The 14789-nt window shown below is 39.9% G+C and overlaps 1 protein-coding gene across 15 annotated transcripts in view; it reads right to left on the bottom strand.

Annotated features, from left to right (window-relative positions):
• MYBPC1 (myosin binding protein C1) overlaps window positions 1-7944 on the bottom strand; it is a 70986-nt gene extending 63042 nt beyond the window's left edge. For 5 of the 15 annotated variants that reach the window (XM_032107525.1, XM_032107527.1, XM_032107526.1 and 2 more), the window contains exon 1: window positions 7750-7944. In XM_032107525.1, the coding sequence (XP_031963416.1) occupies window positions 7750-7774 (25 nt within the window). In that variant the 5' untranslated portion in view covers window positions 7775-7944. The remainder of the gene's footprint in view (window positions 1-7749) is intronic. The other 10 variants (XM_032107529.1, XM_032107533.1, XM_032107532.1 and 7 more) reach the window with 4 other exon arrangements.
• Between the last annotated feature and the right edge of the window lie 6845 nt (window positions 7945-14789).

The raw sequence follows: 14789 nt of genomic DNA, 5'->3' as shown, positions 1-14789 counted from the left end.
GGTTATTTTGTCACTTTGAACTGAAAATACACATAAAGACACTTAGCCAACCAGCAGAGAGGGTTATGGGTGTGATTGGTCTTCAGAAGAGGCTGTTCTAAGCCATGTGGGTGTAAGGCATCCTGTATCACCTTAGTCTACGTCCCAGTGACTCCTCTGTGGAGATGCTGATAGCAATACAGGCACAGAAAATGGGTGAGAGAAGTCAAAGAGAAATCACTCCCTTTGGTGTAGGCTGCATATTTCAGGGTCTGAGAGGTTTCTGAGCAGAAATTTATCTTCAGACTTCTTGAATCCAGAGTAACTTTCTGTCCTTCCAGCATCCCAGGAATTGGTGAAGATTAACTGAAACTTTCATCAAAGCATGCTTGCTAGAATGGCTTCCTAGGACATCAAGTCCTGTTGGACACAGAACTGGATTCTTACTCTAATTCACTCTCTTCTCTAAGCTGCTTCATCTTGGCTGAACATCTGCTGGTTCAGTGAGCTCTAGGAGCTAAGACCACACCAAACAAACTAGAAAGTTCCAGAAACAGGAATTCTTGGAGTTTCCTACATGTGTTTTCTTGACACTTTGTAGCATATTCAGAAACACTGTGTTATTTAACATTAAAAGTGCTTTTTGCTCATAGGTACAAATATCACTGATGTAACCAGTCATTCATCTAACAGCATGAAGCTGCTGGAGGAAGTGAGAGTAAGCTTGTATAAAAAGGAAGAAGATGAATTATTATTGATTTGAACAGGAATGCAACTTTCTGTTCCCTCTCATTGAAGGAAAGCAAAAATTTAATGCTGAGTTGATTTAAATACTCAGCCATGCACTAAGGGATATTGATGACTTCTTATGAAAATAAAACAAGTAAAAGCATCAGATTCTCCAAAATAACAAAAGAGTGGCAGTAGAACCTTTCTTCATTGGTATTATTTTATTTTTATCAAAGCACGAAGCAGATTATAGACTACAGAAGGGTGCACTCTGCTCAAGGAAATCTGGGCCTAATGTGCTCCCTTATTTATTGGGGAAGAGCATCTGAGTATCACATGCAAATAATAATGGAATGTAGGTCTCTCCTTGTCTTCTTACAAAACTACTCACTGAAGAAAATCCTTAAACAGCAATTGAACAAACTGTAGAGTAGCCCAGCAGACTTACTGCTAAGGTGCTCAGAAGAAGGGAGGCACATGAATGTGTCTATGATGTGCAGTGGGAGTCCAAGCTGCCATTATAATCAATGGAATCAGATTTTTATTCACTGTGAAATAGCTGCTTACGACTCGATTTTCATACACATAGGTGATGAAGGACACACAGATCCTGTAGGACGGCCATCTATTTTCCAGCTGCTGTTCTATGGCGTTGCAGGCCTCCCACAGGTCCTGAGTCCTATCTGCCAGCCCAAGATGGGTATTCTGTGTATCCCAGGACATCTTATGTGGCAGTGAGGCACCTATGTTTAGGGAACTGCTGGGTCAGCTGAGTAGCAGCGGACCTCTGACTTTAATGAGTGTCTGACCCTGACTCCACTGGGAGCAAGAACACCGAGTTCACTGGCACATGCTTCCAGTTGGGTATCTGGTTCCTAACCCAGAGATCTTCTGTGACAGTGTAAAGACCATTTGGATCTTTACAAAGATGCAAAGTTACCAACATTTTCAACGAACTAACATGGACATTAATCTCAGTCAATTCCTCTTGTCCCTAATGCTCAAAACACCAGCAACTCTTCAAAGCGAAAGCACAAAACCTCCTGGTGTCATAAAGTGAACGATGATGGAATGATGGAAAAATAGCTTCAACTATTGATTCTCTAACAGCAGTGAAAAAGAGAAACCTTTGTTTGGAATCTTCAGAAATTTGTGACAGAGCAGAGAGAGTGAGCTGGGTGGGACAAGAAGGGGCTGTTTCTCAGTCACGCAGTTCCTCAGACTCGAGAGATAAAACTGCTTGAGGTGGGACTGAGAAAACTCTAACTACAACTGAAGTTAACAGTCCTATCCACTTGTCCTTCATTTTACAGATTTTTACATTCAGGGCAAAGTCACACTAGTGTCTGAATAAGAAAATTGTTTTTTTTTTCATTCTAGAGCAATTATTAAATTAGGACCTCTAATTTACTGGAATCTCTGCATTCCCATGAATGATGAGTCTAGTATTCATCCCTATCCCAAGGGAAATTTCCCCAGCTAATTTATTTTCAAACTTGATTTGCTGTTCCCCTTTAAGGAACATTCTGGATGTCCCCTGATGAAACATGAAATACATTCCATGACTTATTTTCCAAGGACTGTTGATGTGTTGGGCAGCTACAAATGTTTTCACAACTGAAGTCCCCCCAGATCTCTGTGCCATTGTTCGGTTATGCAACCACCTTGTTTGGTAGACCCCTGAAATTAATATGAAAAAACTCATTCAGTTTTTTGTGGAAGAGAGGAGTACTGTAACATTGTTGGTTTTTTTAGAGCTCTCTTAAAGTGATATATTTAGGAGGTATGAGGGGAAAGAACTGGGTTGGCCTTTATTTATCTTCCCAACAGGTGCAGTACAGGGAGGCACAAAGGCAGCATTTGCTAAATTCAGTTTTGCCAAGTACAAAGCACTCTTTTATCTGCTGAAAGACTGTTCCCTGCTTTTCTCCTAAACTCAATGAGGTTTTCATTTTAGTGTGACCATATTAAACATTTTATTCTTGTGCACAGATGCACTGTTTTTCACACAGGGTAGACAAGCTTTTCAACTCAAGTAAGAACAACAGCAAGTAAGCCACATCAATCTTGCATTACCCTCCTACGGCAGTATTAAAATAAAGTCAATGCACTGTATAAGAAAAAAAGTAGTGCCTTCAACTTACACCATAAAAAAACGAAACATAAAAGCACAAAGATAAATCATGGTGAATTTTCAGTCAAATTAATTTGATTGAAAAAGTTGTCAGAAACTTAGCAACAATGGAGGCAGAAGGTCAAAGAATAAATCTGAGATGCTCTGGTATCTCAGAAGGAAGTGTGGGAGCAACACTTGGAAGTCAGCAATGGAAGGGCAAAGGCAATCTAAGAACAACTCAGTTCCCAGCGTGCAACACAATCTGTGCAGGAGGAGCTGCTCCGTGGGGCGCGGGACGGGAGCGCAGCCCACCCTCACAGATCTGATAACAACAGTGAGGCGTAAGTTTGTTTTCCATTTGAGGAGGGCTTAAAATTTATTAGCTACAGGTGATGAAGAGAAACTTTCTAAAGAATTGAGAGGGAAAATAAGATTAGGAGTTAGGGTTTCAGTCTTTCATCATCCACCAAAACTCATTTACTTGTGTTTTGAATACAGAGCTTGCAAAAGATACATATGGACCTGACTTTGAGTGTGGTTTGGCTCTGAGACTGAAGGAAGTTAAAAATAATGGGAATACATTCCACAGTTCTGCAGAGGAGCAAAGATGATTGCAGAAGATGGAAGTCTGTATGCTTTTCTTTTGCATCACAATGCAGCAAGGAAAGAGCAGCTGCACTACCCAGTGTGGTGCCATATAAAATGGTTATACAGGTCCAGTCTTCTGCGTGGAAAGCACTAAACAATGCTGTAAAATCTTCACATGCTGGGATCTTGAACTTTCAGGAAAACTTTCCATCAGCAGTTTTAATTTTGTCACAAGCCAAATCTGTATAGTAAAGCAGAATTCCCACTCAACTTATTTTTTCATCTATGAGAAATTGTCTAGCCTTGAAAATACGATATTAAAAGAAATCTGACATTAATTAGCTCTTAATCAACCTTCATGCCTAGATTATTTTCTCATTGGAATGCTGATCTACAGTTCTACTTATATGATTTATATGTCTAAGTGACTTGTTTGACAGTGACTGTTATCTTGATACACCAGACAGTCATATTATTTAGAATATTGTAAATATAATGCAAATATAAGGATAGAAAAAAATCTCACAATGAAACGAAACTAATTATCTTTAAAAGCAAATAGAAGTAAAGGCTGTTTCCACAGGGTGTCTTCATGAGGAGCAGTGTTACTATATCTCCAAAGCAGTCTGCACTGGTATTTATGTCTGTTTACCTCCTTTCACAAATTGCTTCATGTTTTACAGATTTCTCTCCTAACAGACAGTATATGCAAGCAGTTTTCTTCACAACTTTTACATCTATGCTATTTGTAGATTGAATAAAATTTTACTCAAACTCTGTCTAAAGTAGACACACTGATTTTAATTTTGATTCCTTGCCAAAATGTGGGTGCTCCAGGCAGCATCATTCAAGCAGAGCTTGCAAACACTTGGAAAATGAAGTTGGCAGACAGTCAATAAATGCTTTGGCTCAAAATTTGGAATGGTCGCTTAACTCATGGCCATGAGTTATTTCCTAGATTGGGGAGAGTAAATAAAGCAAATTTACAGAGCTGCCTACTGGGAACAGACTTGCACCTGTCCCTGTGGGATGATGCCCACAAATAGTTTGAAAAGGTTGCTCTTGAGAGACTTGGCACTTTTACAAAAGCGTATCCAAATGCCATGGCCTGTGACAGCTTAAGAGGGCACCTAATTAATGAGCAGCTCTTATTATGAGTATTGGTTAAAGGAAAGGGGGGAGAGGAAAGATTGACTGAGTGATTGCAATAAATTGCAGGAAGTAATTATGTGAGGGAGGGTTATTTTATTAGTCACCAGGAAAGCTAAAGGCTGTTAAAATTAAATGCACTGGTTAAGGTCTTTGGCAACTCAGTCACACCCTAGTCACTAACTGGGATCAGTTAACCCATTGATGCAAACTTCACCTTGCACATATATTTTGAGGCAGGTAGGAAAAAACTGTCCTACACCACCATGACCATCTACAAAGAAGCTACATCTGATCTTATATACAGGACTTGACTTTTAGGAGTACCATAAAGGCCTTAAATCATTGGTCATGGAAGCCTGTTTCTACAGTGACAAATTCCATCAGGCTGAAGCTCTCCAGCAACCTTCTCTAAACTGAGTGGTGTGTTTAATTTGGTGATCCTATTTGTTAAGAGTGCTTTGTGAGGCTACACTGTCACCAAGTCAGGAATTTTCTCACTTTGTTAATCTAATAATCTTAAAATAGCTCAAAGAGCATTTGGCCTGAAAAAACAACCTGGGAGCTTGCTATAGCACTGCCTCTGAAAAATTAAGCTACATACTTCAGAGACTGTAGTGACAAAAAACACACAAAGCTGAGATTTTCTTAATGTTCAAGTGTTAGCCAGTTTCTGATTTCTCACTACTTGCTTGTGTGTGCTGTTTTTAATTTGCAGGGCCTATGCAAATGAGGAGTATGGGATAATTCAAGTAGGTTGCTTCTGTTGGAAATGTCAGAAGAACACTGTTTAGGTGCCCATGTGATGCAGAAACCTTAAGCCTCTTTTTTCCCCCCTTTGTTTTCTATTGTAGTCCTCCAACAAGCTCACCAAAGGTTTCTCAGAGAGTCCTTCCAGTGGTAATCTCCAGAATTAGTCAGTCTGAGGTTCACCTTCACTGATTAATTTCCTTCAGCCCTTGATGCCTTGGAAATTACCATGAGAACAGGCATTGGATGAACATGTGAGGTTCTGAATTCTTACTGGTAGAGCTGGTATGAGTGGAGCTTGCATGAGTAGCAGTATTGCACTATTACTGGTACCAAATTCTCCTGCCACTGATACAGTAGGTGCTCACACTTACAATACAAGTGCTGCCAAAAGCTCAGGCAAAGTCTTGATCAACAAAACATCTTCAGGAAGCAGCTACTCCCTGGAGTATGATAACATAAACCTGCTACTCCCCTGATCTCGTGGCTGCAAATAAACTGAGTGCAACAAGGACCAACCAGTGTACAACCCAACTGTATCACTTCTCCAGAGCTCACTACTACTTGTGAATTCTAGCCCTCTTAAGGCAGAATGCTTCAGCATGGTTTAGGTCCTGAATATTGACTCATCAAAAATCACATTTGTTCCACCAACAATATAATGTTGTTCAGAGCTGCTAAACTTATTTTGTAACACAACCATGGAGCTGCATTTGTAATCACTGCATTGTAAGAACATCTTTGAAACAATCTAATTTTAAACAGAATAAGAAACATGAGCCTCCAAACTAATTTTCTTCAAAGCGCATAACTTTTGAAAGTGCACAAATATTTTAGGGTTGGGTTTTTTTTGAGCTGACAGACACAGAATGTATTCTGATTAAAGTGTATAATACCCATTCAAATAACAGATCAAATAAAAAGGACACTTAATACATGTGTAAATAATTTGAATTACAAATAAGACACTCTAGAAGGGGCTTGGCTCTAGGTTTGATATGGAGGATTAGGCTCTTGTATTAATACGTGCACTTGGTGTAGCTATTTTCAGAAGGCTACTTCATCTATCATTGTCCTCGAGCGCTGAGGAGGGCCAGTAAGTAAAGTGATCACACTGGTCTGTCAACACTACTTGCTTAAGACTCAGTAGTGCAAGAAGTTTAGTTTTCATGTGTCCCCAGCTGAAGAAGGTGCCAAAAATGGGTAATGTTCCTGACAGTTGCTCTGCTCCTGCCTTCCCTAAAACCAGAAAATATTAAAAAAAAAACCCTTGTAAAATGTTTGTAAACTTGTAAAAAGCCAATGCTATTGATAAGTCAGTGTTAAATGTGCCTTTTCAAGCTACACACATTGGCCTTTCAGGAGGTCTTTCAGAATTGATGGGAAATAAATGTTAATTGATGACTTCTATACTTTCCATACCTTAAAGATTAAATTCAGTTTTGCATATGGGAATGCATTAGGAAGGCTGTGTGTATAGCTTTCCTTCACCAATATTTGAAAAGCACATAGAGGCTGCATATTATGGCTTTGCAAAAGCTCTTTATATAATCAATGTCAAAAAATAACCATCAAAAATTCTTACCAAAACTTACAGATTTGAAAGAAAAATACAGGAAGGGCTATAGAAATAATGTAAACAGAAGAAGCTTATTTAGCTTAAATTTTCAAAGCAGTAGAAAAATAAATATTAGCTTCTAAAAAAATATTAAATAATAGACCCTGAATATTTTTCACCTTTTTCCTCAGCCTCCAATGGACAACTCCATGTCTCAGTAGCAGACTACACACTCAGTTTCTTTGCTATGAGCTTAAGAGCATCACAGAAGGGGCCAGTATTACTGACTTTAGCTATCCTTCTGAAACATAAAATAGTAATTTCTGTAATGTGCCAGAATGAATCATTCCAGTTCAAGCTGTACAGAATAACTTACTATATTCTTCACTTATGCATCAGATCTACAGAATATATTTTCATCAGAACCTTAAAACTGTTTCATAAGCACATTCTTCCCATTCAACAACTATTAGAAAGCTGCACAAAAAACATATCAATGTCCTGACTCTTTAAAGCATAAGAAATGCTTATTCCCTCTTTTCCAGAGTTTAGATAGCTTAGAAGAGGGAAACCACAAATTGCACTAGAGAAATCCTGTAGTTTTAAAAAAATGAATACAGCATTTGCCCAATCAAGTAGCTTCTCAATATCCATTCAAAGTCATAGTTTATTGTCTTAAACAGTTTGTGCTATAGCCCTGCCTGAAGGTAGTTTCTTAATCTAAAAAGATCAGTGATCTCTAATGATTTAGTGATGTTACATGGCTATTGTTCTCAATATTATTTGTGGCTGATATCTGGTCTAAAAGGTGTTTGGTGTGTGTGCGTGCTTGTCATTCCTGTATTTAAGAAGTGTTCAGGTAATGTTCTGCCATGCTTACCATCTTTCTTGGTGGGTTCCGGCATTGTTACAAGGATTCTTTATTCCCAGAGAGTTTCAGCCTTTCAGATGCAGCCAGTAGTAGCCCCAAGTCCAGCGGAGAGTGTGTGAGATCAGTGTGACAAGCAGAGGGTAAGAAGAATTCCTCTGCTTTATATACCGCGGCTGAAATATCAATCAAAATAGCACCTCCTCTCTTTTCAATGCAAACACTTTGAAAATTGACAGTTATGGGAAACCCTTCACATCTGTTGTCTGCAGCCTCTGCTCCCTTGGCTTTTGGAAGGAATCTCTGCTGCATTGCATGGGGCTGATGAGAACATCTATAACTTTCTAAATTCAGCCGGACAGATTGCTCTCTGCATCCTTCTCTGTAACATGCAGACACGTATGCACACGCAGACAGAGGCCGAAAAAGTGATTGCCATGCTATTAAAGAGCCCCTACTGCCTGCAAAACTTATAGGAAATGCCTGTATACATTTATGCCTCTTCCCACAACATAAAAGTGACAAGTGCAGGTACAGACAACATGCCTGCAGTGAAACCTAGTTTTCTTCCTTTAAGAGAGAGTGGTAAGTAAAGACAGAGTGAGAAGCAGAGTGTTTCTCAGTATTAATGAAAAGGATTATTGTATTGCTCTTTTCAGCAGTGAAGATCCTCTATACTTCCCTTCTATTTACATTTGCTACACTTTCTTGGGTCCTTTCCATGTAGCCATTCTCATTTTGGCATTGGTAGAGATTATAATGTTCCTTTCAGCATGAGTAATTCATTAACTGGAGAGATTGGTGCTGAGAGTTGAGTTATTCTCTTCTCCACTCATCCAGGAGATCCAACACTGCTTGCCTTTGCCAAGCCAGGAAACCAGGCAGAAGGAATGGAAATCCTATCTGTAGCACATGCACAGAACCACTAAACTGAGCTACTGGGTTGCCGTCCTCTTAGACTCCCATTTAAACTACAAACATGTAGGCAAGAGAAAGGCAAGTCAAGTTAATCAGAGGGTACTAGGATCTACTTTCTTATGCTCTTTTAGGATTTTGAGACAAAAATGTAGGAGTTAGCACAATAGATTAAATGGTGCTCAAAGATTTCATGCTATTGAAGCACATGCTCATACCATTATCAGGTATCAGTAAGAACCAGACTACTAGAAAGATTGCTCAGTGTAGGAATACACCCAAATGTTATGGAAAACCTTTCTTACATCTTTGAATAGGAATTGGAGATGTAACAGTGGTCATTATTCTATAGCCAATGCATGAGAGTTTCCTCTGCAATCTGTTTTTTCCTGGATATTTAGACATCTTATAAAGGATGGGCATTTTGTTCCTTCTTTTTAAGACCATCATCTGAATTCTTCTGCTCTATTCATTGTGGTGTTTATTATTTGACTGATTCATGTACAGAGATAGGCAAGACTTCTGCCTACAAGAACTTAAACAAGGAATATTAAAGCTATCTTCCTCCTTTGTTTCATGTCATTATCTAGGTAAAGCTGCTTGTATCACTGAAATAATTCCTGTCCTTGGAGAGCTAAGAGTGCTGCCCTGGAAGGGTAACTGGGGATTTCGTCCCTCTGTGTGAGTGGGGTGGCAGTAGGGAAGCAGTGTATGAACAGACCTAAAAACATGGCAGAGATGCATTTTTATTGTTCCCTTTTCTTCTGCCAACATCCAGGCACGGAACTCTGTGATGGCTGGAACCAGAGGGGGATGAGGAGCAGCTGCTGACGCTCTCCAGCATGGTGGTTCCTCAATGGTCCTTTGTAAGATGCACAGATATTTCGCTTTGCCTTCCACCCATCATGTGCCAAGACGTGCTGAGAATCGTGCTTCTGGAGATTCCTGTTAATACAAACAGGATTAAATTATGTCACATTCTAGTACTGAGAGGTTAGAGAGGACCTCCACCGCAGTCTCACGGTGAGAAAGGATTGGTGGCAGCTGCTTATCCTTACAGCCTTAAAGGGATTCCTTTACAGCAAGAGAAAGAAGGATATTCAGGAAGAAAATCTTATTCATAGTCTACCTTTATGCTACTGAATAAATCAGTACTGAGACCGTTTGCTGGACAAAGTGAAAGTGTGTTTTTCTCATCTGCACAGCAAAACTTCTTCTCCATCGTTAAATTGTGAGACTGCAGTCAAAATCTATACAGGGAATGGTTACTGGATGTGCCTGTGTTGTGGTTAGGCATAGGTGGGAGAATGCTGGCTGGCCCAAAATGGTACCAGGGAGCATCTAACCATCTCCCAGGGTTATAGTCACAGGTCAACACTCGAACTCATGCCCTAGCCCTGCTTTATTTACAGATATAGACATAGATAGAAAAATTAAATTGGCTCTATAACCTCTGATAGGCAGGAGGGGATGAAGACTGGTTATGAGTAGAAAAAATAGTGAATTACTGTATTTGCCTTTGCAGTCAATGGAAAGATCTGGGCTTCTACAGGTCTCTGTTTCTGTGAGTGCAAGCAAAAGGCTCTTCAGCTGCATGAAGTAAACTGAATCTGCAGAGCAGCAGCCATCTGAAAATTTGCTCGTCCATTAATTCTTTCCTATCCTTACATTATACTTGCATAATTCATTGCCTTTCATGCCATGTTCTCATTTATTCTGATAAAATATTCCTGTGTTGCAACTGTACTGTAATGTAATTTTTAGTGGTCTTATAGAAGGTGCTGCTGGGGTAGATTTAGACTGTGATATCTCAGTGTACCTTAGTACTAGTGTTGACAGGGAAAGTAGTTTATTTCCTAAGAAAGTAATCCATATTTTATTTGTTTCAGTCTAATTCCCAGAAGAGTCCATGCCTCAAGCACCCACAGCTATTTCATACTCTGATCTAAGACAACTTAATAATTTCAGGTCATTTTTCTCCCTGCACAAATATTGCCACAACTGTGACCCCTTCTTGCTTGTGCTGTAACAATTAGTACTTTGGTGCTACTGGGACTTCCATTCTTATACGTCTTTTCCACACTGGCAGACTGAATGATAGTCATCAAGCTTGCCTTATCACTGCAGAGAAAAGATGAGTTGATTTTGGTCAACAATTGTCCAGGTTGCTTTAAGACTGCCAAAATAAAGAAAGAAAAATACTGAAAAGAAGGAAATGCCTCGTGGTCATTTCTAAGCTTATGCTTCTTTGATCACAGAGATGTCTAAACATACTTACAATTATCCATCCACACAACCTGTACAATCTCTGTTAATGCATTTGTCTATTCATTTCATGAAGTTTAAATTTTTAACCATTTTTTCCTGCTGTCCTCTTCTGCTTTCCTATGTATGGCAACCACTCCCCTGATTTGTTTGCAACTCATCTCGTGAAGGAGCTGAACAGGAGGAGGAAGCAGTTAACTCCTCAGTGCTGAACACGTGGTTTCTGAGCAAGTGAAAGGGCCACAAACCACTTCTGGACTCAGCCAGAACCCTATTTACCAAATGACTGATGCAAGCCTTCACAGAAACTCTGAGGTGGAAAGAGCTGAGCTCCACCTTGTTTCTAGCCTACCACCCGGACCTCAGCAGACAGAACTAAAGGCTCCGGCATGCCCAGCCATCCTTTCATTAACTCACGCTATTGCACAGGCTGCCTCTCGATGGAAACATCCCTTCTCATAACTTGCTACTGTCCCTCCATGTGTTGCCTTGTGCCCTTGCATTTTACCCGTCCCATAAAGTGAATGTCTCCTGAACAAAATTTATCTTCAGCACAGCGTGGCTTTTGTGTACCGCCATAAGCCCTCTTCCTCCACCACCTCAGGGGCCAAACATGCAAAACTCTCCAAGCCTTTCCCTTCCAGGCCTGCCTCAATTAATCTCCTACAGTCTCTTTCCAAAGCATGACTACCCTATTTTAACTCTCCAGCTCCTTGAGCAGTTTCCAAATGGCTGCCAATCAGGGCATCAGATAATTAAATCATTCTCTCCTGTCTGTTTTTAATAAATTCCCTTAGTCAAACATCCAGAGCTGTATTTGCAGTTGCAGCTGCTAGATCTGCATCAATAACTTCATATTTGCTGCTATTTCAAGGACTGAACTCTCTCACTTACTTTAGTCTATTAGGTGCCTGTCTGCTTGTTACCAGAGAAAAATCTTCACCTTGTGACCAAGCCAAAGGATCAGAACACTCCCAGAAGGCCTCAGAGACAAACCTTTGACCAAAGTATTTAACCAAATAGTAGTCATATGATTTAGTTCTAGGTAGTTCTGTGAGGAGCAGGGAGTTGGACTTTGTGAGCCTTATGGATCCCTTCCAACTTGAGACTCTCCTTTCAAATTTTTTCAATTTAAAAGTTTTATTGCTATTGAGACATGAGTCCATGCCTCAAGCACCTACAGCTATTTCATACTCTGATCTAAGACAACTTAATCATTTCAGCTCATTTTTCTCCCTGCACAAATATTGCCACAACTGTGACATTAAAATAAGAATGGTGATATTAAAATAAGAATGCCAGGCAAAAATTATCAGTGAAGATGAGAACGGGTCCTCTAATATGTGTTTATATTAAAAAATAAACAGCATCTTGGGCGTGTTCTTAATAAAGAATCCAGAGTTCTGAAGTCTCATGTAACAGAAGTGATTCTTCATCAGTCTTAATATCTGGACCTTTGGAGCCTTTGGGAAACAGTTATTTACAGAGCCCAAGAATGAAGAATGAAGGACAAAAAGCAGGATGAGCTTCCCCTCCCATCAGGAGGAACACATAAACATGTTTATCCAGGGGGACACTGGAATGAGATTTGACAGTGTCCAAGCCCCATCCCAGTCCCAAATCCCCTCCCACGAGGCAAAAGAATGGTCAGAATGGAAAGTTTCCTTAACATTCCATGTCTACAGCAGAATTGCATCATAGTGGTGACATTTTCTGCTCCAATTCTGCCTTTGCCACATGGCCTCTTTAAATCATAGGTAGGACGTTATAGATTTTGGTGAATTTATTTATTCTTACAAGTGATATTTGACATCCGCTGGTATCTTTTTCTTTTCTACCAATAAAAATTAAAAATCCATTTTTTCAATTTGTACCATGCTGGCAAGTGGAAAGCTAGAAGTGTTCAACCAAAAAATGAGCAAACAAAAAATGCAGAACTTGTATTTTTACAAGGGAAGAATGTTGTGTCTTAGAATATCTATTGCCTTTTAAGTTCCCATCTAATTTGTGAAGGTATTCCTTTTTGTCTGGTAGCTTAGCTGAACTTCCTAGTGTTGATGAAAGACACCTGGATTTACCTGGCCAGCTCAATTTAATCACAGCCTTGCACTGTAGACTTGCCAGGAAAAAACCTCTCCTACCCTGTCCTGCACTCTACTTTTCTTCCATGTAAATGAGACGTGACCTTTGTTAAGAAATACTTTCTATATTGATGTAGCATCCACAAATGGGGCCTTACTCTATCTAGCAAGATGAGGGAAGATTAAACTTTAAAGCCTACACTGGATTTTTTTTCCAAGGCAGTTGGCTTGGAGACACTTCAAGGCATGTACAAGATGTCGTTGACAGATAAACACCACTTGTCAGCTTTACCTTCTGCCTTACAGTGACCCAGAGGGTGACATTACTGTGTAAGCAACACATGCCCCATGGTGTCCTATAGCAGTCAGAGTGTTTCCTTTCTGACAGTAAATTCCAGCACTCTGAGGCACTCAACACCAAAGTCAAGAGCTGGTGCCTAGGTCAGGGCAGCAGGCAAGACAGCAGGAGAAAGAAGGAGAGCAGCTTCTTTCTGTCAACTGCTTGGCTGGATCAGTCAGAAAAAGTTAAGTTGAGGGTTGATAAGAAAGGAAAAGCAATGGGAACTTTGCCACTGCTCTTCAAGAGAGGCAGACCTTATTTCACTCTGGTTTTAGGAGGAAATTTGAAAGATGACCATGCAAGCCAGGAGAGGAGAGAGACTTTGCAGCCCAGGTTTTTGTTCCTACTTCCACAGGTGAAACTGGGAGCAGATCCTCACCTGAGCTATGCCTAGGTAAGCAAGACCCGTGCTGGGTTTACATGCTCCAGTTTCCTGGAATCTGTCTGATTGGGAATGCCCGATGCAGGGTATCAAGCAGAGGTTTCTTTGGCCCTCGTTTAACCTCTTCGTTAAGCATGTGAAGTTACCTCAGCAGCTCATAAAGACATGTGGTTTGATCCAGCAGATTATGGTGTGTCACGCTGGGATGGTGTGTCCAGCACTGGCCAATGAGGCCTGGGATGAGGTAAACATCCCTTCACCATTGAAAACCAAGGGCTCTGATCTCGGCTCCTCTCTCAATTGCAATTGCAACTTTTTTTTTTGTTTTCTAATATGCATATAGCGTTTCACCACTGAAGCTGGTGGATTAATTTTAAGTTATTTTCAGTTCATTTGATGTGTCTTATTAGCAGTCTGAAAAACTTCAAAAACATAGTTGTTGAAATTTAGCCCTGAAAAGTCCTGAAATCCGTAACTATCCCAGAAATAGCACAGATTTTCCCAAATTCTTTTTTCCAGGTCTGTTTCCCTACTGGTTACATTTAACATGTTCCAGTTCCAATATTCTGCAGGTACCTGTTGTACCCAAAGATGCACACTCTCCATTATAGGAAATGCTTGCACCAGGCCTCTGGATGAAAATATTAGAAATAAATGGATATAAAAAAACTTTATTTATTTTATTTATTCTCCTTTAGAAATTTAATTATTTTAGACTTACAAGTTTTACTACTTCATTGAGGCAGATACGTATTTAAACTACTCAGAATGAATGATATAAGCCCAAGAGTCAACGTTCATTAACATTCAAAGACAAGCACCCAAATCCCAGCATAAAGGGGCTGAAAACTTTGAAATTAACTATTTGATAACCTGGAAATATTGTGAAAATGGCTGTTCTTATTGTGGCTGTGCTTATTGAGATTACCGCCATCTCAGGTAACCCTTGTCATAATGATCCCATGAAGGTACTTAATAGAAATATATTCAATTCCCAGGTGTCTGAAGTAGTTCATGCACATCTTCCTAAGCAGCTTCCTTAACTGGGACATACCTTAGTCCTCTCTTG

This window comes from Corvus moneduloides, chromosome 4, assembly GCF_009650955.1.
Source record: "Corvus moneduloides isolate bCorMon1 chromosome 4, bCorMon1.pri, whole genome shotgun sequence".
NCBI classification, from domain to species: Eukaryota; Metazoa; Chordata; class Aves; order Passeriformes; family Corvidae; genus Corvus; species Corvus moneduloides.
The sequence above is the reverse complement of the archived record's forward strand: the minus strand, read 5'-3'. Positions and strand labels throughout refer to the sequence as shown.